This window comes from Rhamphochromis sp. 'chilingali' (assembly GCF_963969265.1).
Source record: "Rhamphochromis sp. 'chilingali' genome assembly, chromosome: 5".
Classification (NCBI taxonomy): Eukaryota; Metazoa; Chordata; class Actinopteri; order Cichliformes; family Cichlidae; genus Rhamphochromis; species Rhamphochromis sp. 'chilingali'.
In genome coordinates, this window is record NC_137932.1 from 5,472,406 (window position 1) to 5,497,163 (window position 24,758).

A 24,758-nucleotide genomic window follows, 5' to 3' on the forward strand; every position below is an offset into this window, starting at 1 on the left:
ATATGTGTGTGTGTGTGTGTGAGAGAGAAAGAGAGAGAGAGCATGGGAGTGAAACATAAAGGAGCAGAAAGCCAGCCGTGCAAGTGTGATTCTTTCCATTTAAGTGTGAGTGAAGCGCACGGTTCAGAGTGCTCTTTTGTTCACTAACATCTTCCTTAGTAAACTGTGTTTGGGGCAATGACAAAAATCCCCTGATGTCTTTAAGGTTTCTTTCTGTCGCCACACTCTCACCTCCCCTCAAGAGTATGGAGGAGGTGAGAGAGAAAAAGCCTAAGCTGTCATCACAGTTTAGATCAGTGTCCAGCCTCAAGCCGCCGCTGCCTCCACACCCCTTGCCCTCTGCCCAAACCTCCAGCAGCCTATTACGCAATTTCTAAAACAAGGTCACGGAAATATCCCGAGATGAATCAAAATAGATAAACAACAGAGGAAGGAAAGAAAAGAAGGATCCTCTCCCTTCTCTCTCTCTTTCTGCCCATTACAGTGTGTGAATCAGCAGGAGGCCCGACTGCTGGAATAAGAGAGCTTGCAGAGGCTAACACATACAAATGTCCATGGACGACATTTACACAGGCACACACACAAATGTACATATTCACAGACAAGTGTCCGACACTGCCAGCTGGAGAGATTTTAACAGGACGTGCACCATCACGCCATCATGTTTGTGCACGTGTGACTAGTTGAGAACAATACAGCCTCTTTAAGTTCTTTTAGATTTAAGTTATCAGGACATAATGTCATCTGGTCATGAGAAAGTTTTAAGATTAATTTTAAATATAACCTAAATTTAAATTTAAACAACAACATGTGACGTTTAACACAGTGCTGCGATTTATTTAATGAGCACCTTTAGCAGCAATAAGAAGAAATCATTTTCAGTATGATGTTATCAGTCTCTCACATCATTGTGGTGTTATTAAGCTGGAAACCCTTTCAAACAAACTATACTTGTTCAGTTCTTTCTAATTGTGCTGTCATGAACTTTGACATTTTACATGCTGTAGCATCAGAGATGTAGCTCTCAAGGTTTTTTGCCGTGTCTCTGAGCATTACACAGTCTGACCTTGGGGTAAATTTGTTTGGATGTCGACTCCCAGTAAGCTTGGCAACTGTCTTGAATATATTTAATCTTACTGTAGACTTCATGCTAGACTTCATATTGTTTGCAAATAGCATTGCAACAGTTGCTTCTCTAAGATCATTGCTGATGTCTTTCCTCGTTTTCACCGAGTTAAAGCACATCAGACCAGCACAGGGACTCCAACGTAATGACGATCAGTTAATCAAGCACATTAAGTTAGCAGGACCTCACTGATTCTGTATTTTGGTTTAGTTTTTATTAAATAAATAGTGACATTCTGTTATATGACACGTGTTGTTGTTCATCTGAGGTAGTATTTACTTTTTTTATGCTCTGATTTGTAAAACTGTAGACTTTAAAGAGTTTGCGCTTTCTTTTTAGCATGCTCATATGTGTGCTTGATCTAATGAGGAGAATTACTGTAAGGATTAATATTCACCTGCAGTTAAAATCTAATTTCCTAAACAAGGAATCCTCCTGAGTAAGCAACCCTATTATGACCCCCTCTTTGTCATGCATTATTAATCAACCTTCAGGTTAAAAAACTAGCTCTGGTACACTAAAGAAACATCACACATTGTGTATTACACAGGGGATTAACATTAATAACCACAAAGGGAAAGAAAGCCTTGTAAATTTGAATGTTGAGAAGTCCAGACTACTTTGTAATGAAATCAATGACAACTGGAGCAGAAGATGAACATCACCTAAATCTCAATTAGTCGAAGAAGTTTATCAAAAACTGTTTAGTAATTAATTCGGGGCTAAGCGGCAAAGCTGTGTAGGCATCAGTAGCGTTTGTCTTTCCTTATTGATCGTTTTTCAGCTTCTTAATCTTTCTGCTTTTGCAAATGCAGTTTATGGCATCCTCTAGAAGGCAGTCATTCATTCTCAACTATGAATAATATGCTGGATTTAAAAAGAAGAACAATGCATCTTTGCCATTTTTGGATTCAAACTGAAAAAAAAGTAAAAAATGACTCCTTTAGAGTTATGTTACTTGTTGAAGGGTCAAATTACACTTTTTTTACACCGAATTTGGCCTTTTTGTGAATTTCCGAGGCATGACCTCACTTCCTGTTTACATTCTAAACAATCTAAAATTCACTTGATTAATTTTGTGACATTTTTAAAACTCTAAAATCATATTTGGCGGTCATGGATGACATCTCCCACAGTATTATCAGACAGAAGAATCAGTCAGTGAAAAAATACTAACAGCTATCATGCAAAACGCTCTACTTTTTAATTCCTTTTTGTGCTTGCTCCAAATGAGGCTCCAACTCCATATACTTTGGCTTTGACAGATCAAAGCGTTGCTAAGATGTGACCTCATTTCCTTTTTGGCAGCTCTGCCGCAGAATTCAAGTGGCTGCGACAACCAATGCATTCAAAAATCCATATGACAACTTTTGTGAGGCTTTGCCTGAAGATCATCTTTGCCAGTTTTGATGAAGAAAACGTGGTATCAGGAGAGAAGAAGAGAAAGAAGATAATGAAGGGGTGCATAAAGAAGCATTAAAAACACTAATGATGCCTATGCAGTTTCACTTCCTGACCCTGGATGAAAATAACTGTAGCTGCAATCCTTAAATATACCAGCTGTAAGAACTGAACGTGCCATGTCTGTGCCGCAAACACAGCAGCGCATCTCCACAGGAGTATCCAGTATTACAACACAATACTGCAAATAACTTAAATCCTCATTCTGCTGCTTGTTTAGAAGCTATTATTGATGTATTAATCATTCCTTACATAATCAAAGTTCAAACTACAGCAGCTAAACTGCCTTAATTAAATTCTGATGGTCTTCCATGGCTTAGGCACATCTCCACCCATCAGGGACAGTTTAACTTCCCCTCATACTTTCGAGCTTCTGCCCTAAAGCTGTATCTGCTCCACAAGTGAACAATAATTTCCCCAATCTTCCTAACAGCTGTCACTAAAAAAAAAAATCAACGTTTATTAACGAGGAAAATTGTGGTGAGCACAGTGTGCATCCTCAACTCTGTGTTCCTCTGCGACTGCCACGCATGTGTACGGTCTTGTCATTACATGTTAATGGGCTTTCCCCTAACGCTACAGCAGAGCAGAGAGACAGAGCCTGTGATGGAGAGAACAGGGAACCATTTGATGTTTGCCAGTTGAAAGAATAAGCCTTCCTTTGGGTTGTGCTTTCCACAGAGGCATGCTGGGATTGAAAGAGCGCTTGCCCAGGGCTAAAGGGGATTTTTGGTGGGCGTCACACATCCAATTACCTCGGTAGCATCATAGAAATCCACGGGGAACGCACACAACAACAGACACACACATTCACAAAAGTGCACGCGTGCACCCACACATACATCAACATGTAAGACACCCACTACAGGAGGCACTCACCGCAGAGGGGGGGCAGCCACATTTTGCTATTCTGCTTCAGCTGGATCACTAGCTACAGAATTCATGAATATTATCAGCATGTGTTGATATGTGGCTTATGATATAAATATGGATAGCAATATGGAAACACCACCCAGGTCCCACCTCTTTGGAGAGCATTACTAATGCATTCAGAGACTCTATTACCAGATTTGCATGGACTCTTCTGATGAGCCAAGAGGAGCCGCACATCCACTAATATGTTGAGGTTTATTGGCGTATTTATAAGCTGTTTTGAAGTCTTCGGTTCTTGTGGCAGAAGCAGGGATTTCTAGCTGTTTAATATCCACATCAACAAACTTAACTACAAACTTAACAACAAACTTAATAACTACATGGTTCCACATCAGCACACCGAGCACAGAAACCAGCAAAACTCAACTCATTTAAATCACAACATCCTGGAATGAAAGAATTCAGTATATGTTTTATTACATCTACCTACACTAGTTAATGATTTTAATATTTCCTTTTACTTTAAAACAGGGTCCCGAAGGCAAGAGGGAAATCATATTCCACCAGACCATCCAATAAAATTGATTTTGTAGTATATTTTTAATTATACAAGATTAGTCATTTCGTTTAATAACATGATAAAATGGCTTAGAGCACCACTTCTCCTTTAGTGAAGCTGATAAATCTCTGATATCTGTGTAGTGTTAAGTCACCTGTGTCACCACAGGGAAATACACTAGATGCGTTTGATTAATACACCTACAACATAACAAAAAGAGGCACGCATTAACATTTATTTCAATCCTGCAGGTAATATGGATATCGAATGTCTGTGGTCAAAATCAGCTGGGAATCTATGTTTACTATTTTTTAGAATAAATCACTAAAATACTGATGTTCTTCTTGAAGAACTTGGGACTGACACAGCAGTCCCTAAACAATCAAATCGACTATTGATCTGCAATTTCACACAATCAAGCTAACCCCCAATTGAGCTTGGAGGATAAAATCCACGGTGAGTCTGGCTGTTAGCATCAGAAAGAAAAAAAAAAACGCTGTTGAGGGAAGCTTTTCTGCTTTGCGGAGAGACCTTTGATTACAACCAAAAGACAGACAGATATAAACTGTGCTCCAACATATATTTTAGCAACCGTCGCATGGTAATCACATGGCTGAAGAGGCGCTAGAAAGCTCGAACAAGACCGTTTCTTATTCTTAGGAAGTACGCTGAATAAAAAGGGAGTAATATTATTGTAAACAAGGGAAATAGCAATGGAGGGAATCTGGGAGAAGCAGAAATGATGAAAATAAGGCCAGGAGGTCAGCTTAAGCTGTGAACATGGCATTTGAGGAGGCTTCCTTTAGGCTTCAGTCAGCTTAAGATTAAACACATCTAACTGACATGAAAGACAAGTAAAAAGGACTACCAACTGTCTCTCTCTATTCAGATATTTGGGCAAGTGAGGTTGGTATTTCTTAAGACTGGGAAAACTCTGTTTGGCTCTGAATTCAACTGATTCTCACTGTTTCATATATGCATGACATTCTGTATGTTGATCTCTGTGAAACAGGAATTCGCCATAACTGCTAACATTTTAAGAGATCAGTGTCAAATATGCATGTACATCAGAGTCTGTTACCCTGTGCCCAGTATGATCACCTCATCAGAAATATACAGTCGTGTGAAAAAAGGTTTCTATGCAGTCCAGAGCAAAATTAAGCAGTCAGGTGTTGTTAAGCAAATGTACTTGATTACCTGATCATCAGTGAGTGTGAGGTCCTCTATAAAAGCTGACGTCTTGCCAGTTTGCTAGTCTGGAGCATTCAGGTATGCGCTAACACAAACCCACAATCTTTCCAGCAGTGGCAAATATACTGTCACCTCAAGACATAATCTGCAATGCTCCAAAAAGTCAAAGAGCTATATCTTAGACTCTACAGGCCTCAGTTAGCATGTTAAATGTTAAAGTTCGTGACAGCACAATTAGAAAAAGACTGAACAAGTATGGGTTGTTTGGAAGGCCTGACAAGAGAAAGCCTATTCTCTCTAAAAGAACATGGCAGCACGGCTTAGGTTTACAAAGCTGAATCTGAACAAATCACAGATCTTATGGAACTAAGTTCTTTGGACAAAATGGACAGCACTACGTTTGGCTAAAACCAAACAGCATATTAGCACAAACTCTTAACACCCACAGTGATGCAGGAGCTGTCATTTAGGTCTGCTTTGCAGCCACAGAACCTGGGCACATTATAGTCACTGAGTTGACCAACAACTCCTCTGTATACCAAATTATTTTAGAGTCAAATTTTAGGCCATCTGTCCAACAGCTAAAGTATAGCCCAGAATGGGCAATACAACAGGGCAACAAACCCAAGGAGAGCAGCAAAACTCCTACAGAACCCCCGAAAAGAACAGAGTCCTGTGAAAATCTTATTTATCATATGACTGTAACTACAGGCTGCAGCAGTGCAGACAGCAACTTTGATAATTGGTAGCAATATGCTATACAGAAATGCAATAAATGCAAAACTGTGATGTTTATTTCTTGAAACAACATTTGACATCATTTCTCTAAATGTAAGTGCAATAGCCACTAAATCGCATGTGCATCATCTGATGCACTCTTCCTTATTTTTCTAAGGCTTTACCAACCTTCATATAGTCACTCTTGGTTCCTCCTTTTCTGCAACGCAATAATTTCATCTAAAGTAAATTCTATTCAACATTTATTTGCCTCAGCTCTAACACAGCCTGTTCAGCTCATTCAGTATTGTTTCAAGTGCCCATAAAAGCTGAACATAGTGGCACAGAAGAGCAGACTAATGCTTTGGTGGTCTAGGCTAATTACAGAGAGATGCAGACATGTTGTTCATGTTAGATGAAGTGGAATATACTGCAGTTATTAGTTTTATTTATATAGAAAAGCGACAATTGGGAGCACTTTATTTTGATATTTGTTTGAGCGAGAGTTACAGCAGGCTTTCTAACAAGTGTAGATATGAACAAATTGGAAGTTAGTTAGTAAAAAAGTTTAATCATGAACATTTATTGATAATTACACAGAAGAATTCTTAGTAGCAGGTAGGGTTTCTTGGGGTACAGAACAAGACAAATTTTAAATCTGTAGGTTCTGACCTGATGTCAAAAATCTGAACTGGCCAAAGAAACTGCAAGCTCTCCAAAAAGAAACACATGTGATGCTGAGCAGACACATATAGACTCGTTCAAGAGCCACCGCTAATTACTGCAGCACAAATCTTGGATTTCTAAGTGGGCGCTGCTGACAGCACGAGTCAACTAGTTTTTCTCAGATTCTGGGCATTTCTTGTTCTGAACAGCTGATGCGTGGCTACTATACTTAAATTGAGCAAAGCCTTTGCAGAAGTGTTCAGGATAAACACGAAGGAAGACAGCAGACGTGCAGGACTGGGCAAAAACTCTGCGAGATCTGCATTATACCTTCCTTCCTCCACCTTTTTCCACTGAACAAAATCTCAATGAAGAAGTGCTTTGCGTACTAGAGATGACTTTGCTTGCTTTGGCATAGGAAGCCATTAACTGACAGTGCAGGGCTTGAGGTTATCCCCATGGGTATAACAGCCTCTGGGATATACTGTGTCTGGTGGAGAGATGAAGAGAGCATGGCGCTAAAGAGATTAGTTATTACATCGTGAATTTCTGTTAGAAGAATAAGGTTTTTAGATACTATTGAGGGATACACAGAAAGCTAAATAACAAAAAAGGGCTTAGCACTCAGTTGGATATCCTTTTAAAAATGGTGGGAGGTGCAGTAAGTATAAAAGCAAGTACAAAAGCATACATAATGACTAAATCACACGTTCACAGGCACTTTCAGGCATGTTCGCCATCCATGATGAGTCCTGCTTCGACAGAATGATGTGTGAACATGGTCATAAATCACACTGCTAAATTAATATCTCAGCAAAGTGTTGCCCTAGATAGATGAAAAAGCACGCACGCACACAGAAAACGAGTACACATCCTTCCACACTCACACAAACTGCACGGTCATCTGTGTTAAAATTTCACAGTGCCTGTGCAGAGCCACAGTACAACTCCACAGGCTCGGTCTCCTTTTGCCAATAGGTTACTGCCTACATTTAAGAGAAGAGGGGAAAAATGCATTTTCACTATTAGGTGGGGAGAAGAGTTGTTAGGAGATTTATGCAAAGTTGTCTCTATAGGAAGGTCCCCCATTCTGCGTTGCATGGCATGTTTGGCATTTATTCTGAAGTGAAACTACTGAAGTCATCATTGTCAACAAAGGTACTTTGCTACTGTTCCTTCTTGTCAGAGAAGCTTAAGCAGTATTTTCTAAAAAGATAACTAAGCTCCATCCTAGAGTTGCCTCAGCAATGAAACAGTGCTGAATTTTGAAGAGACTCTGTCTCAACACCCCCACCAACCCAACCTTCTACCACCACCACCCTCGCCTCATCATCCCCTCCCAACACCACCCCCACTCCCCCGACCCACTCCACGCCACACAGCAATTTTATCTGCTCTCTTGCGCAATTGTAAGGATGCTGCGAGAAGCTTGCGCTTCTGCAATCACTTCACATTTGTTTCAGCGATTGATTTGCTGGCATGTGAGGGGAAGGAGAGAATGTGGGTAGGCTGCGAGGGAGAGAGGGAAGGAAGAAGCGAGCGAGGAAGGCAGCGGTGAAGTCAGAGGACGTGCAATGCCAGGCTCACATACTGTCACCATGACAACAGACATCACTTCACAGGAGCAGCACTTAGGAAGGATGCCTGTGTGGGCTGAAGTGACATAGTTGAAGGTTGGCATTAGCCTCTTGTGGGTGCCACAACGTACCAATCCTTCCCTGGCTTTCTTTTTTTGTTTTGTTTTTTATTTCCTGCACAGTGCTGCTAAAAGGATCTCTGTTGCTCTTGTAAGCCACCTATTGGGATTGCTGAGTGATTTGTACTTCATGTGTGTAAATGTAGGTCCTGCCAGTTTGTCTTAACAAAGACAATTCAATCGAGCAAGATGCATAACTTGAGACAGGAGTAATTCATATTCAATGAGGTGCTTTCATCATTCGCGTCACTTTGAAGCTGGGTAACATGTATAATTCTCTGTAATTTGAAGTGATGCCAATTGTGGAAATGATAACTCAAGATATAAAAACACATTCAGAGTGAAAAGAGCTTGAAAGCCAAGTCGCTGAATACATCTTAAAAATATACTGTATATACTGTATTTGCAGGCTTAACAAATATAATAGCAGTATAAGGTTAGCAGTTGTTATAGCTCATGTGATATTGAAAACCCATGAATTATCGATGTACAAAATGAATTTTGACACAGTCTTTGGCAATAACAGTCACTTTGTCTCATTCTCTGGAAGCATAAATACATCTGTTTATTCCATTTATGCACAAATTCTAAACCTGGGTAAAGGGGTATTTTCATCTGTTCTTATCAACATGCACCATATACAGTTACAGCTCCTCACTATGCATCTGGTCTTGTTTATCTATCCCTATACAGCATACAGCACTCATGAGCTGAACAAGCTGCAAAGCATATAACAGACAAACTGTGTCATGAGTATATGTTAGAAAAAATGAAATTTAGTGCGGAATGTGATTAACTAAATTCAGCTAATGAGTTTAATTTCAGATACAACAAAGCAAATACAGTGTGAGATGTTAATGAATGATTCACTTAGCTGTGAGTCAGAGCTTTTGATCCATTTTGCAGAAAACCGAAACAATCCTCACCGTGATATTGGTGACGTGGAGTCAATCTATGGGCCGATCCATTCAGTTTAGTTCTGAGATGTTCTGTGTTTACTTCACTATCTCACAGCAGCAGCTAATGGCAGGGGCTAATGTAGCACAGGAAAAGCTAACAGCAAAAGGTCAGTAATTCTGAGGTATTCGAAGCAAGGCCAAAAGCTTTTATTTGTATGTTCGGTAGGGGTGGGTGATATATCCTCAACAATATTTAAAGAAAATCTGCCATGATATCTATAACAATATACTGTAGGGAAAAATACTAAACAGCTTTATCAACACTTTCAGCTTAAAGAGAGTAGCATTTATATATCTAAGTAAATGAGGAGCATTTCCTATTCTTTGCTGATATTGTCATTAATAACAGACAGAATTCAAAGTGTGGACCTACTGAAACAAGGTGCTAGCAGCAGCGTTACTGTGATATAGCAGCAACACAGCTTTATGTCCAGTGATGCAACATGGGTCAAATGTAAGAATAAAAGTAGCCTAAGTAGCTACTTAAAGTCCCTCGTTTCCACCATGCATCACTAATTTCAAATCAAACTAGCGAGTGCTGCAGCAGTGCTCAATTGAGTCATTTGTTTCCTTTTGGGTTCAAATTCAAATTCAAATTCAAATTTTATTTGTCACGTACACAGTCATACACAGTACGATATGTAGTGAAATGCTTGGACAACTGCTCGTGACCTAAAGAAAACAAAAAAGGAAAGGCTATGAATAAGATAGGAAATAAATATGAAAAATTAAAAAGGGTAAATTTAACTAGGAAGGAATAAAATATAAATTAAGGTTAAAAATGGAATAACTGTACAACACAAATTAGAATGAAGGGTAAATTTAACTGGGAAGAATAAGATAAAATATATAAATTAAAGTTGAAAATAAAATAACTGTACAACAAAATACACAATACACAATATAGAACTATATAAGAATGTATGAAGAAATCTAAATATAAATAAATATATACACAATAACAGCAGCTGTACAAGGGTTGCGCATCAAAAGCTGCTAGCATCTCCTCTGCCTGAGTCTTCTTAGCCTGTTTGTACTCAACTATGTGTTTTTGCCCCAAGTGTTGAAACAAGTTTGTTCCCACCTTTACGGGGACCACTTGTCTTGCATGTTTTGGCTTTATTTATTTATTTATTAAATTTACTCTTTACGTTCATTCTGAGAGAACTTATAAGGACACTAGTTGGAACTAGAGCTGTGCACGAAAAAGGGAAAACTAGCCCAACTCCAAGTAACAGCAGTGTGCAGCAGCCTAATGAGTGTCTTTATGAACCAAATAAATAAATAGTTTTTACATACTTTTATTTCATTCGTGTTAATTTATATTCTATAAATATGTTTAAGTTGAACCATATGTTACCTAAATCACCAAAGTATGATCTACTTTACAAGTATAGTCGTTACAATAACACTGGTATCAGACCAATACATGGTATCAGTAAGCATCCAGAGTTAAGATATCATTCTCATAATAGAAATGGAAACAGCTGGCTGATTGCATCCATAGTAAATTTGTTGTTGTAACCTCTCACATTTGGAAGTGGTAATATTTACTCTGTTGTATGTTTATTCCTTCTTACTGTAAATGTTCGAGTGAAGTGTTGCATTTTTTACTCCAGTAAAGACCTACCACTATGACTGCTTACTCTGGAAATGTAATGCTCTATAAACTGACAACCGTGTTCATTCACTCTGTCTTACTAGAATTGTTTTTTTATGGGTGGAGTTCATTGAAGTCCATGCACTAATAATAAAAATAGCAACAAAACAAAATGAATGGGTGATGGAGATGTCAGTCCGACGCAGTTTTTCTATCCTCAGGTAACACATTATGGAACATCCTTCGTGGGTGGACTAACAGTATGCAGGGGATTTGAGATAATGCAAAACAGCAGCACTCCCTCACCTTCTCTAAAGAAAACTCCTCTTTTTTTTTTTTATCCAATTCCAGAGTGCGAGCAGAAAATAGGAATCATTTTTCAAAGCAGATTTGCATGAGGCCAGTGTCAGAATACGCTAGCAGTGCATGTAAATCTCCATCTTTTATGCTTAAACTGGAGCCATAAATGACATTTACAGATCAGTGTCATTCATATGTAGCTGTTGGCAATGTTTACTTTATAGGTATTGAGTATAGCACAGAAAGGAAATGACATCGTGAAAGATGATGGATCACATGAAGAGTCCTTGTCTGACTGGAACATGGGATGTCACATTGCATTACATGGTCAGCATGCCCTGATACTTAAAATTGTACAAAATAAAATTCTATTACTGTCAGGAAACATATTAGTCTACTGTATTATCCACTAGCATCACTAGATGTGTTTAGACCATAGAAATGTGGAGAACCATAAGAACAATAAATATTGCACTTCCTTATCTAACTATAAGCAATCACGTCAGGGTTGGCAGATTACTTTTCTAGGCTCACTACTGCTTTTGGTCAATACTGCAGTAGTTAATAGTATTTAAATATTAATTACCTGCATCTGTCTAAATGACAGTCCCTTCACAGATGTTCCAGTTATCTCATGTAAACGGCATAAGAGACTGGGGGTGAAAAGAAAAGGGAGCATTCTGCACTGCCAAAGAGAGTCTTGTTCTGGAATTAACATCTGTCATACGTCATGTTGCAAATGCACCATAGTTATTGACCAGTCTGGCTTCTAAAGCCAAGATATTGTAGGTTTAATTTATCTGAGTTTAACCATGTGCCTGTCGACATGCGGATATTAACACTATTACATGAAATGAAATCACTACAGATAAAAGCTTTGCTATTGAACACTTTAATATTAGCAGGACCAAAGTTTGACATTTAAGATTTCAATCTTGTTTTTAATGATTCAAGGTGAAAAATGACCACTTCATGAAAATGTCAGGAGACAAAAGGAAAATATCTGTTTTGGTTCAGTGCAGGGGAGGGGGCTTCTCTGCAGATTAGAGGGCATGCAAGACTTCATTAAAAGCACAGAATAATTAAATAAACTACAAAGTAAAGGTTGGTCCAGACATGCACCAGAAAGTATCTTAATGAATGAATGAGGACAACATCATTAGCAGCAGGTTCCTGTCCTCGGTACTGTGTAGGGGAGGAAAAGTAGCTCAGGGTTTGGGGATGTGGGCTTAACAGTTCAAGCAGCCAGCCAGGTTACAATAAGCTTCTTTTGGTCTGTGGTAGGGATTTGGCCTTGAATGATCCAGAGGTAAATTGTGTTCCTGAACTTATCCAAATCCTCAAAGCAGGAGGAGGAGAGTATTACAGCTGTTCATGATGTGTGCAAAATAGCCAAAGCTGCATTATATATATTTTTTATAGTTTGGATCACAAATCTTGAAGAAAAATATTACACTCCATGAACATCCATACTGAAAGCATATTCAATTCCTACTGGCTGTGCATAACTCTATCTTGGCTTTCAACTATGGAGAAGTATTCAATTGCTTATTTCCTGTGCAGAGGACATTGTTGTAGTTGACAATACTGTTAAAATCCCCACTACTGTACAACCCTAAAGCTTACAACTCTGTGTCCAATTCTGCCTTCTGCCAAGCTACGCAAAGTATCTTTCAAAATTTCCAAAAGAGGCACAGAGAGCGCACACAGACACACATCCCACAGGATCACAACCACAGGCAACAAACATGACCTCTTGGCTTCACAGCTAAGCGCCATGTCACCGAAAAACAATTTAAGGGCCTATCCAGAGATTTACATGAGTGGTATGTCTACAACAAAAAACAGTTCAATACAAAAGAATATCTCCTGCAGCTCTGAAGCCTCAGAAAGTCTGAGAAAATTGATCATCACGTTGATGTCATAGAACTTACTCCAGCTTTGAATTGGAAGCAAAACAAGTCAATGTTAAAGGAAGAAGGAAGTTTGAAGGACAGGTCACTAGGCAGCAAGGACTAAATAAATTTGGTTACAGTAAAGTACTCTGCATTAAACTGCTATTATAGTGTACCTATTGTAATCTAAAACACAGTATAGTTTTACAGTGTTAATTGTTCGGTTTCTTTTACACCGTTCATTAAGTGTTTCTACAATAACCCCCTATAAAAGCCAATGCCTGAATTTAATTTCTTATCTTTCATAAATTTAAAGAATATAAGTTTGTCACTATTCCTGTACTCCTTGCATTGCACAGCTAAAGGAGTACTAATGCTTTCAGCATTTTAAAACACCCTGAAGATAAACACTTGCTGGGACTCATTAATTGCCTGAGAAGTCATAATCACATGTTGCTAGCTAAACATTAGCACTGCTCTGAGCCACAAAAGCCCCCCAAAACTTTAATCATATCCACACATAGAACAGGAAGCGGCATGGGTCGATTTTCTGTGTTTTTCCTCCCAGATTTGTGACCTGGGAGGCCTGATGTCTATCTGCTCAGCCTCCCATATGTTCAATTACAAGCTGGTTGTTTCATGGATACGCGACATGGGCATAGCATCTAACATGTCATTAGAATGGAAGCTCCTTGCTGTAAATAAAGATACAAAGTTCGACAAAGCAAACTGTCGGTGACAACACAGCTAATCACTTAAATCACCCTTACCAGGGTGTACTTAACCATTTTAAATAAGCAAACAAATGCAAAGTGGCTAAAGCTAAAGTTATCCAGAAGCCTCAGAATGAGCAATCAATGCATCAAAGCAGTTTTGAGGAAAATTATGGAGGTGAGTGAAAAAGAGAAAAGAGTATGTTCTATTATCTGGTGAATTTATAAACATGCTGGAAAATGATGGAGTTACTTCATATTTGTTTTTTGTGTGAATCTGTTGCACCTGCTTTTGGTTAGATTTGTAAGGTAAAGGTGGGTTTGGAGCACTTCACACACCACTTTATTTTAAGCTGTTTAAATGAAAGATGATCAAGTATCTTAGAGCAGTTTGGGGAAGATTGCAAAGTTTAATAATTTCTTTAGGCAGTGAAGAAAAGTTGATTGTTGTTGCATTTGTTGTCATTTATAGTTCTTAAAAAGAAAATCAAAATTGGCAAAAATCAATATGAGCAGGTCATCCTAAGTTAAAAAAAATCAGACATCAGAGGCACCCAAGTAATTGCTTTTTTACGAGTCTTATACTCCTTGCACCACACATCTATAACAGTACTGCTGTTTTCAACATTTTAAAACATCCTCAAGATGAATGCTTGCTGGGACTGATTAATTGCTTTAGGAGTCTCAGTCCTGATGCTCTGCTAGCTAAGTAACAAAAACTTGAACCAGCAACATCCCGACCAACCAAAGTCTAGGACATAAAAAATGTCCATGGACAGTGTGTTGCATTTTTACATTTTTTTCTTCAAAGGCATCAGCATTCAGGTGTATTTACAAAAGGCAGTGCATTGTTACCATGTACGGTTTGGTGATGGACTTTTACCCATACTAAAAATCAGATCTGCTCACCCTCTCTTGCTCCAGTAGGCATACTAATTGATAATAAGAATACCTGTGAAAAAAGAATAGTATTTGATGGAGCACCGCTTTAACTTGAATTTGGAGAGATTATGAAATCTGGTTTCCAAAATTCACCACAATGGAAAACATGTTTCACCTTAATCACACTGTATTAGGGTATTAAAGTAAAACTGTCAAGGATTATCCAGTGAGAACTGAGTACGGCAGGAGTGCTTCAGACTTCAAGATCAAACATTGTCTCTGCACTGTATATTCAGTGCCAATCTCAGAGGACTGGGTCCAAAGAGAACTGACATTCGGTTTGATTAAGTTGGTGCTATCTGAAGCCCCACCCAGGGGTACATAGTAATCCCCAATGTGCACAGCAAAGAGTTCCACTGCACCAGATTGCTTGTTCTGGGCTATACTGAGCTGCATATCCTATTTTACCACTGATTGAAGCACATATACTGTAGACGTCCATCCGTACAGTTTCCCTCCAGAGAGTGGGGGGAGAGACAGGAAAGAGATAGACAGGCAAGGAAACAGAGACAGAAAGTGAGAGGGAGGAGAAGCGATAGAGTTATCCGTGGTCTCATTACGGTGGGAAATGTGAGGGTCCCGATCCAAGGGAATGATGAAGGACTCTGTGGAGGAGGCCTCTGAGAACCAACAAAGACGGCTTTAGTTTCACTGGCAGAATGCATTTGCATAGCTTAGAAGCCAAAGCGTCTGAACCGGAGCTCATGAAAAGAAACCCCACCAATTGGTTGGACTTCAATGCAAACGAGAGAGAGGGAGAGCAAGTGAGAAATGGGGAGAGCAAGGCGAAGCGAGTGAGGGAGAAGTGGAATGGGAGGGGAAGCAGCAGGAACTTTTTTCTCTTAAGTAGCAAAACACAAACGAGATCGGGAACATCTGCACATCCCATGGAAGCTGTCGCCGACTGACTTTGATGCAAAGAGAACATACTGAGGAAGAACATCTCCAGAAAAGTAACACGCATAACAACACTTCCGAGATATCACAGGAGCCATGTTCCCTTGTAGTCTTTTGATATTGTTATTTAGTACAGCTTGGTTGCCATTACACATTAATGTCATTTGAGAATATTTCCAGGTTTGTACGCATTGGGATAGCTCCATTTTGCTATGATGGTGGAGCAGTTATTGGCCTACTGGATATCTGGAATGCAACAAATATTAGACATGGGCATAATAGAGCAATCTTCTGGAGAAGTGTGAAAAAAGAGGCAAGAATTAGGGAGGGAGTGGAGTGAGAGGAGCAGATGTTGTACTTTAGCGGTGTCTCCTTTTCCCACTGTGGCCTGAAGTCATGGAGGGATGACTAGCCTTCATCAATCCTCTTTAATGACTCTGGCAGCACCACTTAACACACTAGTATGTGATTTCTTCATTACTACACCATGATTCCACCATTTACTCGGCCGATGATGACGTACAGCAATGCTCAGGGATAAAACTAATCGCTGAAAGTCTCATTTTTGCAAATTGTCCCATTTGTAAGCACTGGGGTCAATTTAGAAATTGTGGGAAGGAAAGATAGGAGATGGTTTGAGTGTAACAAAAAGAAGATAATGAAATCTAGTGGGGTGAATATTGAAATGCAGTTCACCATGTGAAACTAAGAATATCTATTGCTAATTTGTTTGTTTTTTTTACTCCAATTTCAAAGATGTGACAAATGTAGTGCAGCGCAGTGAAGCTTTGCTCTGCCTGAAAGCTTTCGTGAAATCCTGGTAACTGCTACTTTCATGTGTCAACCCTTCTCGCATTACCCAGTCACCCACTCACTGCCTTTCACCTGGTGCACAATTCCCACACCCTCCATGCGTCAGACCCTTCAGTGCATACATTGACGGGGACATGCAAATGTTTTGCCACTATCAATAATAAATGTTGACTTTTGAACCTCACCAATAGATTTTTTTTTTACTGACAGCGCTTCCCAAGAGATGCACGCAGCTTGCTTTAAGCATAGTTTAGAGGTTTTTGCCGATACCTTGTCATTTTTCAAAAGAATAGAATAACAGTTTGAGATTGAGAACCTATACCTGTCTATCTCTACCTGTGCAGCTCATCTCCCATTACTGTGTTAGTGGGATTAGAAAGCAAGACTTATGCAAATCTTTACTGAGGCACACAAATTTTGGAAAGTCGGGGGGGCTGACAGAGCTCAGGGGAACATTTTAGCCTGCACAACATACATGCAAACACAGAACGTCCAAACAGTTCCATCTGCTAAACCTTCCCCCCACCCACCCGGTCCCTTCTGCTGCTGCTACAAGCCCAACACCTACCACTCTCTCAACATCATATCAAACACTATGGGCTACGACTCCTTCTAATGAGCTTGCACATGCTGCACCATGGACTGTTTGCTCACACCAAGAATCCACAGCTTTAATCAGACATCAGTTTTGATAGTCAGTGTCATGCCTGCCTGACCTGAATATATCTCGCAAGGCCGCTTTAGTGGTTATTGAATCGAGCAAAAGCAATGATTTCTTTAGGCATCAATGTTTGATGAGAACTTCTGCCCTCGGGCTTAATACGTAACTCGAGTAATTCGCTAACTCCAAACAACAACACCTAAAGTACAAATCTGAGACTGCTTAATGAGTGCCGCTTTGAGGTTTGAAGATGATATAAAATCGATGTGTGTGTGTGTGTGTGTGTGTGTGTGTGTGTGTGTGTGTGTGTGTGTGTGTGTGTGTGTGTGTGTGTGTGTGTATGCGCACCCTTCGCATTTTCAGATGTGATTCAATGTGAAATAACGCTCCAACAGGTGTCAGGTGTGGGAGAAATAAGGTAACTGGAATAACTGTATAAGCAAATGAACAGTCATGCCACGGCTGCTGGGGCATATGCTGTGATTTATTATCTCATTTACCTCCTTTCTCCAGAGGAGGAGAACAGATAAAATCCTGGCGCATCATTAGTCAGATGCAACACCATGACTGTTCCTGTCATGCTCACAGTAACCTTTTCTTGCTACATCATCTCTGCGCTCACACTCACACACCATGGCAACAAAGATCTTTTGAAGCGCTTGGCAACAGCCTCTGAAACGTACAATCCCACATCTTAACTTGACCTGACAATGTCCCCTAACAGCCACTGTTACTACAGAGAGGTCAGGGCTGTCCAACTCAAGTCCATGTCCCATGTTAGGGCACATGAATCACTCAGAGTGCTGCTGTTGCTGCTGCTGCCGGTGCTCTGTGGATGACGATTCACTTGAGATATGATCTGTGCCACTGGTTGCACAACCACAGACGGAAATGTGTGCTCCTTGCTAAGCGTGTTTATTGGGAGAGGGAGACAAATTCAGACAGACAGACATACGAAAGAGGTGGGCAGACTGATCCACCACACATGAAAACCATTCATGACTGTGCGTGCCAAGTGTCGCTGCTCAACAGATTATAGCCTTAATGGATGACATTCAAAAAAATGTATCTGGCCTAATGTAAGGTGCTTGCCACGTCCACCATTTGAATTATAACTAACAAATCATCTGCAGTCGGAAGGATTCGAGACAAAATCTAGCATGCTTCATTGTAACAATCCACTGGATGCCCCCCTCCCTCCTAAATTTAGCCTGCTCACCGACCACCGTGAGTGATGGATTGGATGAGAAAAGGGGCTGTGTATGATTGGCTACACACGCGATTTGCTGTATAACCTCGGGGCATTCGGAGCCCCCCTTATTCAAACGTGACATTCAGACCTGCTTTGTCAACCTGGGGCAAGCTGATTTTGCATTTCTTTCATTCATTCGTTTCTCCTTGTGAATTTAAAGGGGATTACAACAGGCGATTTATGAGAAACCACTTTTTCCCTTCCATTTTACAAGGTCATTATCGCATTTGGAGTAAATTGCAAAAACTCACCATACACTCCTTGACAACGGATGCCGTCCACGATGAGCGCCAACAGCCCCAAAACACAGATAGTTAGATCCATCCTTTTCACGTTAATCTCTGCATATCCAGCTCTCAAAAGCGAGAAGTCCTTTCCGGGGCGGTGTGGCTGAGGTGCATAGACACGGGCACCGCTCCGATCCACACGTAAGACTGATTTAGACCCCGACTCCCCCACCCCTCCCTCCGCCAACTGTTCGCTGTAAAGGTATGTATGGGCGCAGCAGGAGAACAGAGTCAGGTAACGGTCGGTTTAATGGGAAGTGTCACGCAATCCCAAAAAATGCGGAGCGCTCGCGGAGACACAACCACCACGGAGGACGTGGAGAAGCAGGCAGGCGCGGGGAGTGGGGCTGCAGAAAGCCTGGCCTTGGAACAAAAAAAAAAAAAAACTCTCCTCCACTGCAGGTAGGTGAGCTCCACCGATTCCGTAGACTTTAGCAAAGACCCGCGGGGACACGGAGGTTCTTTCGACTACAAGCGGATTGCGGCTCGGTACCCACGAACATAGCTCTCTCCACGGCTGCTGCTTCTGCTGCTTACTGCTGCGGTGACTGCGAGCTGTCAAACGAAAGCACCTCCTCTGCTTAATAATAATAATAATAATAATAATAATAGTAATTATAATGATAATAATAATAAAAACACTGACAGATTTGTCACTTTTCACCTTCTGCGCTTTAAAGTAGTCCAGCTGCTGCTGTATACAGTGGAGGCTCTCGCGCTCACATAGTCACATCCCGACTGCACCCCGATGCCGCGCGCTCGACTCATCTCTCCCGGTGGCAAAAAAAAAGAAAAAAAAGAAAAGAAAGAAAGGCAAGGGGAGGGGAGGGTCCAGACCGGTCAGGAGCAGCCGGATGGTTTATCCACAGCTCCCCGGCGATGCTTTCGGTTGTCTCGGCGTCACCACACCACTTTTTGGCGATTTCAGGCGACGGTGGGAGCCGGATGTGCCCGCCGTGGTGCCAGTTGAGCAGCGGTCACGTTGCGCAATACGTGCTACGGAGACAGAGTGGCACCGCAACCGGTCTGTAGCTACGTCAAGAGGTGCGTGGCTTCCAGGCGCTCATCTGTATGGGAGGCTTCGCTCAGCGTCAGGAAAGGCATGAGAGGCGCAGCTGCTGGATGCTGAGAGAAGGAGAGAGAGGGGGAGAGAGAGGGAGATGGAAGCATTGGAATTCAAGAGATCTAGCTTTGACAGACCTTTGCAATCACCACCCAAAAACAGTCTACACCGCCGCCTGCTCATGTTTCACCATTCCTCCTTTATCAGACAGGGTGGATGAGGTGCTGTCTGTCATGTAGCACTCATCTGCTACAGCAGACTACTTTTGGCCCGAAATAGTGGGATGTCTGTGTTAGTCTGGTGTATGCAGCTCTTCCTACACTGTAAAAACTGTGACAAGAGGTTACTTAAAAAAACCTATGGCAACAAAGTGACACTTAATTTACTTAAGTAGATTTTAATTTCAAGTGATTTATGTAAAATTTAGATAAAATGTTAATTAAATTTCAACAAAAAACAATAATAGATATTATTGACATTGTCTTTTAAATATGTGTTGAATTTAGGGACAAAATCTCAAATTGAAGGTTAAAATTGCCTAATTGTAACAAAAAATTAGTTCATTTGAAATGAATCTCTGAGAAAAATTACTTTGAATTTACTAACGATCTGGCAAAGGTTTAGTAAAAATGACTAAAATATCCATTACAAAAAAATTAAAACTTTTTGTTTTTAATTAAAACTCTAATTGGATTCACTAATTTTCCAATTAAACATTATAATTAATGACTGAATAGTAAGAGAAAATCAAATTAATTTAACTTCTTTTCTGAGTAAAATGAATCAATTTCGCAAAGACAACATTCAAACAGTAATTGTTTTTATTGTGGAATTTAAAACATATACAAAATTTATAATATAATATTTTTCTGATTAATTTAGATTGTATGCACTGAAATTCTTCACTAGTGCTTGCCCCAAAATAATAGGAAGAATAGGCCATAATTGAAAATACAGTTTCAGCCAACTTCTCGAGAATGTCAGTCTTTACTTTGGAGGTGGGCAGAAGATTTCCATTCTTTTTATACTCCTCGGTGGCTCTTTCCAGTTACATTTCAGTTTCATGTGCAGACTGTGGAATGGGGAACAGCTTTGGCCAGGGCTCACAACGTTCTGTGAACTTCTGCCTTTTGAGAATAATGGTGTCCTGAGAAGATGTGGTTGCAGCAGAGTCTGCATTGGATACAACTGGATTGGATGATGAGTCATAGTCAGTTGATCAGAGGGGCTGCCGAAAACTGGCAGGATGACCAGGGTGATGCCAACAACCTTCACAGTGTCTTTGTCTTTTATCTGGTCACTTCTGCGAATAGTGAAGTAGTCCTGAAATTTTGGTTTAAAATACTGAAGACTTAAGTTGTTTGAAATCCCAAAGGTATCCTTCACAACACCTTGCAGCTCCTCTACTGTTGGTGGGATCCCTGATGGAAGAACCAACTTCTCCGTTTGGTCATCGGTGATTACATGGAGCTTTATCTCATTCAACCTAGAATAAAATGTAAATGGGCAGAGTTAAGTTAGATTAAGTAGGGTCAACTTTGTCATTTTCTGCTGCTTCAATTTCAAAACTAGTAGTTTAATTCAATACAATCATCCATCAAAACCTATTCAAAATGCATAGTCTACATACTGATCAGCTGAATTTAAGTTGAGGGATCTTCCAACAACTGAAAAGAACACAACATTAATAACAATCGCACTCTCCAAAGTAAAAATTTTACACACACAAATTGTTAAAGACAAATTTGAATTAATACTAAAATTGAGAAAATCTCAGTTTGATGATATTCTATTAGAGTGACTACAAGTGTTCTAAAGAGAGCGAGAGAAAAGACATATCATGCACGTTTACACGTGTTTCACTTTCACCATTGTCACACAGAGGTGGCCATACAGACTACTTCAAAGTACGGGAAATATTATACTGTGAATGAGCCCACTTTATTGTTTTGTGTTTTTTTTCCTGTTAAGTGTTAGTGGTAATATCAAGAGCATGCAGAGACTAAAAGCTGTTTCCTAGCAACACAATTTCAATTAAATGGTTTTAATTAGTGTAATATTTTCCCCAGTGGAGAAGTAAATGGTATACTTTTCAGATAAATGGTTAAAGACAGAGGCTCAACAGTATGATCCCTGATCAAACAGGCATAGGGATATGAAGCAAAACCCAGTGAGGCGTCTGCGCAATTTATGATATTAATTAATTAATAATAATTAATTAATTCATTGTGTTTTACATAAATATATAAAAGTAAACCTGATTTCTAAGCTGATTGTTTTCAGATATTTTGTGACCCAAGTTAAAATAGTCAGAATCTAGTTTGTTGTGACAAGTGATTCGTATGAATAAAAGAGTAAAATCTTTGTTTATAGCTAATTTAAAAAGAAATAATATGCTCCACTTGTTGAGACAGAAAAATTCTATTTGAAGCAGCAAGTCTCTCCTCAGCTGGAGCAGCAGCAGTGGGTAGTTTGGCGCCCTCTTCAGGTTTTTAAGACATCTAGACCCAAGAAGTCGTTAAGAGTTATACTCCCTTAATGACTAAGCCCAAATTCTGATTGAGCATGATCAATGCTTATAATAATATCAGGGGTTTCCCCTTGCTTTACAGATGTTTAGCCGAACTGTCAATATCTTGCTATCAGATAAGGAACTGAAAATAAACAATGTGCTCTTTGGAGCTAATACTGGATACATGCCATTCTGAAATGTAAAATTTTGGAATCTAAGTGATTAATCTCATCTAACTTCATCTATCAATTTTACTCACTAGTGCAATGCCAAAAGTAAGCTTTCAGATCTCATTTTCTTCCAGTGGCTGATTTCGATTTGTTTCATTTTGAGGGAAATTGAGGGATCAGGGGGTTTATTATATCTTCAGGACATCAAACCCTCTCTTGATTGATATATTTCAGTCTTTGTAAAATTATGTGCACATCTCATTTTGGAAGGCGTAATAAAAGTTGTCCTTTCATTCTCAGATACTTAAATTAAATTTCAACAACTCATTTAAAAGTGAGCGTCCAGTTAATTTTTCTATTTCTTAAGCACCTTGAGGCAAGTGGAGTAGTCTGATTTATTTTAGCTGTCACTTTTTGTAAAAAAAAAAAAAAAAAAAAAAAGGAAAAAAGGGAATTCTGGAAATGATTTGACATTGGATTTACAGTAACTCAAGTAACTGACAGAGCTGTTGAAAATATTTAAAGAGGAAAAATATCAGGGTTGTCAGGACTGCTCGGAAACAGTTATGCAGTCTGGACTTGGATATGAGTCAGCTGAATGTCCTGACAAGTATAAAAAATGAGGTATTTTGTCATATGGTAGTGTGTGTGCTTTTTCGCTTACCCTCCATCTGCTGTCTGCTAATCATTCTGTTTATTACTGTACCTTTGCATCACCCATCCAATACGGACAAGAGTGGGCAACCACTAGGGAAGCTTAGACTTTAACTCCCCATCTGTCTATTGTGGATAACTCTGCACTCTATGCCCACCACCACCCCCTCGCTGTCTTCTTCTTCCCTTGTGGAATATAATGCAACCTTTATATTCATGATGTCTTATGCTACTACAGTGCCCTGACATGGGAGTGAATGCAATTATGGAGCCCGTTGTGAGCAGAGCGTCTGCATGTGTAGCATCATAGAGGGGCTCATGAATATAACATGCACTCACTACTGTTGTATTTTTGGGTGTATGGCATTTCACTAAATTTAGTCGGTCATTTTAGTGCATGAGGTGTTGGGTATGGTATGAAAGAAGACAATCTGACATTTTGGGAAAGTCTCTCTGGGCTTGGCGTTCATTTTCAAACACAGCAAATGTCCAGATGACGTCACAGCAAAACGCATGGCCGTGGTCGTCCAGGGAGACATGCGTATCTGTGAATCTGTGAGAATAAATGCTAGAGAGGGTTATGGCTTTGGTATTCCAACAATATTCTGCTCTGGTTGGCATCACACATGAGTAAATCTCAAATGGAACAACATGTATTTTTCCATCTCGCTGCCCCTTAAAAAGTCATATCAGCCAGCTACTTGTGGAAACAGTTTCACTAACTACTGTAAGTCAGTTCTCACCTTTTTTTTCTATCCGGTTCTATCCGGATGCTGTTACTTCATTTAAATTGATACATTACTGCTGGAATTCGCCTTCTGAAGTGAATCATTGTCAGCCTATATCTGGTGGGCAAGAAGGATGGCATTTGACACAAACTGCAGGAAATAAAATAGGCCTGAGCATATAGATTCAAAATAGATTTAATGGCTGAATTAGCTGTAATTACTTTTTCCGTGAACTACCTGAGGAGTCATCCAAGTCACAAGCACCAAGGGAGTATGGGATATACTTTACATTTTTGGCCGGTAGTCAGAAATTACCAATGCCTGACTCACGGCCAAGCCTGCATGCATAGTAACTCACTGTGTGCCCGCTGATGAAGTTTTTACTTTGAAAATAGGTCTCCACACAGCTGGCAGAGCAAATTCTTCTAACTGTAATGACTGCAAATCATTTGGCTTTACTGTCATTCGTGCACTTACAGTATGGCAGTGCCCTGCATGTGGTTTATCCAAATGCAGCTGGAGGGGGAAAAATGATAGAAATCATTCAGTATGAACTCTATTGACTTCAACACTGCATTTTTCAAAGTATGAAAAAGCCATGTGCAGTTTTCATTAATCAAAAAAAGTCTTTGGTTAGTTGGTGTGGAGTTGTGTTGATAAAAAACAGTTCTTGCCAAAGTGACTCCCTGGGGTTCAGGCAAAATCCCCTCAGACTGATCATTAATTGTTTAGCTATTGTGCTTTAACCATGTTAAAGAAACAAACGAAGACAAAAGGGGGGATAAAACAAATAAAAAATGACCACATTAAAAACACAGTCATGCTGCAGCGAATTAAGTGTCAACTCATGGTTGCCGGTTGTCATAGAAACTCAACAGGCTTTCTGGCTTGGAAGTTTTTAAGGAGCTTAGCTGGCGCAAAAATAGTGATGGTCAGAGCAAGTGATGGAAAGATTTAAAACAGCACAAAGACAGAGCCAGCCTGTGACTGTGACACAGCCTGAATTAGAGTTTACTAAAATGG

General features: G+C 39.9%; 1 protein-coding gene across 2 annotated transcripts in view; it reads right to left on the reverse strand.

The window, feature by feature from the left end:
* LOC308397668 (MAM domain-containing glycosylphosphatidylinositol anchor protein 2) overlaps positions 1–18,735 on the reverse strand; it is a 198,237-nt gene extending 179,502 nt beyond the window's left edge. For both annotated transcript variants that reach the window (XM_080883706.1, XM_080883705.1), the window contains exon 1: positions 18,573–18,735. In XM_080883706.1, the coding sequence (XP_080739832.1) occupies positions 18,573–18,645 (73 nt within the window). In that variant the 5' untranslated portion in view covers positions 18,646–18,735. The remainder of the gene's footprint in view (positions 1–18,572) is intronic.
* Between the last annotated feature and the right edge of the window lie 6,023 nt (positions 18,736–24,758).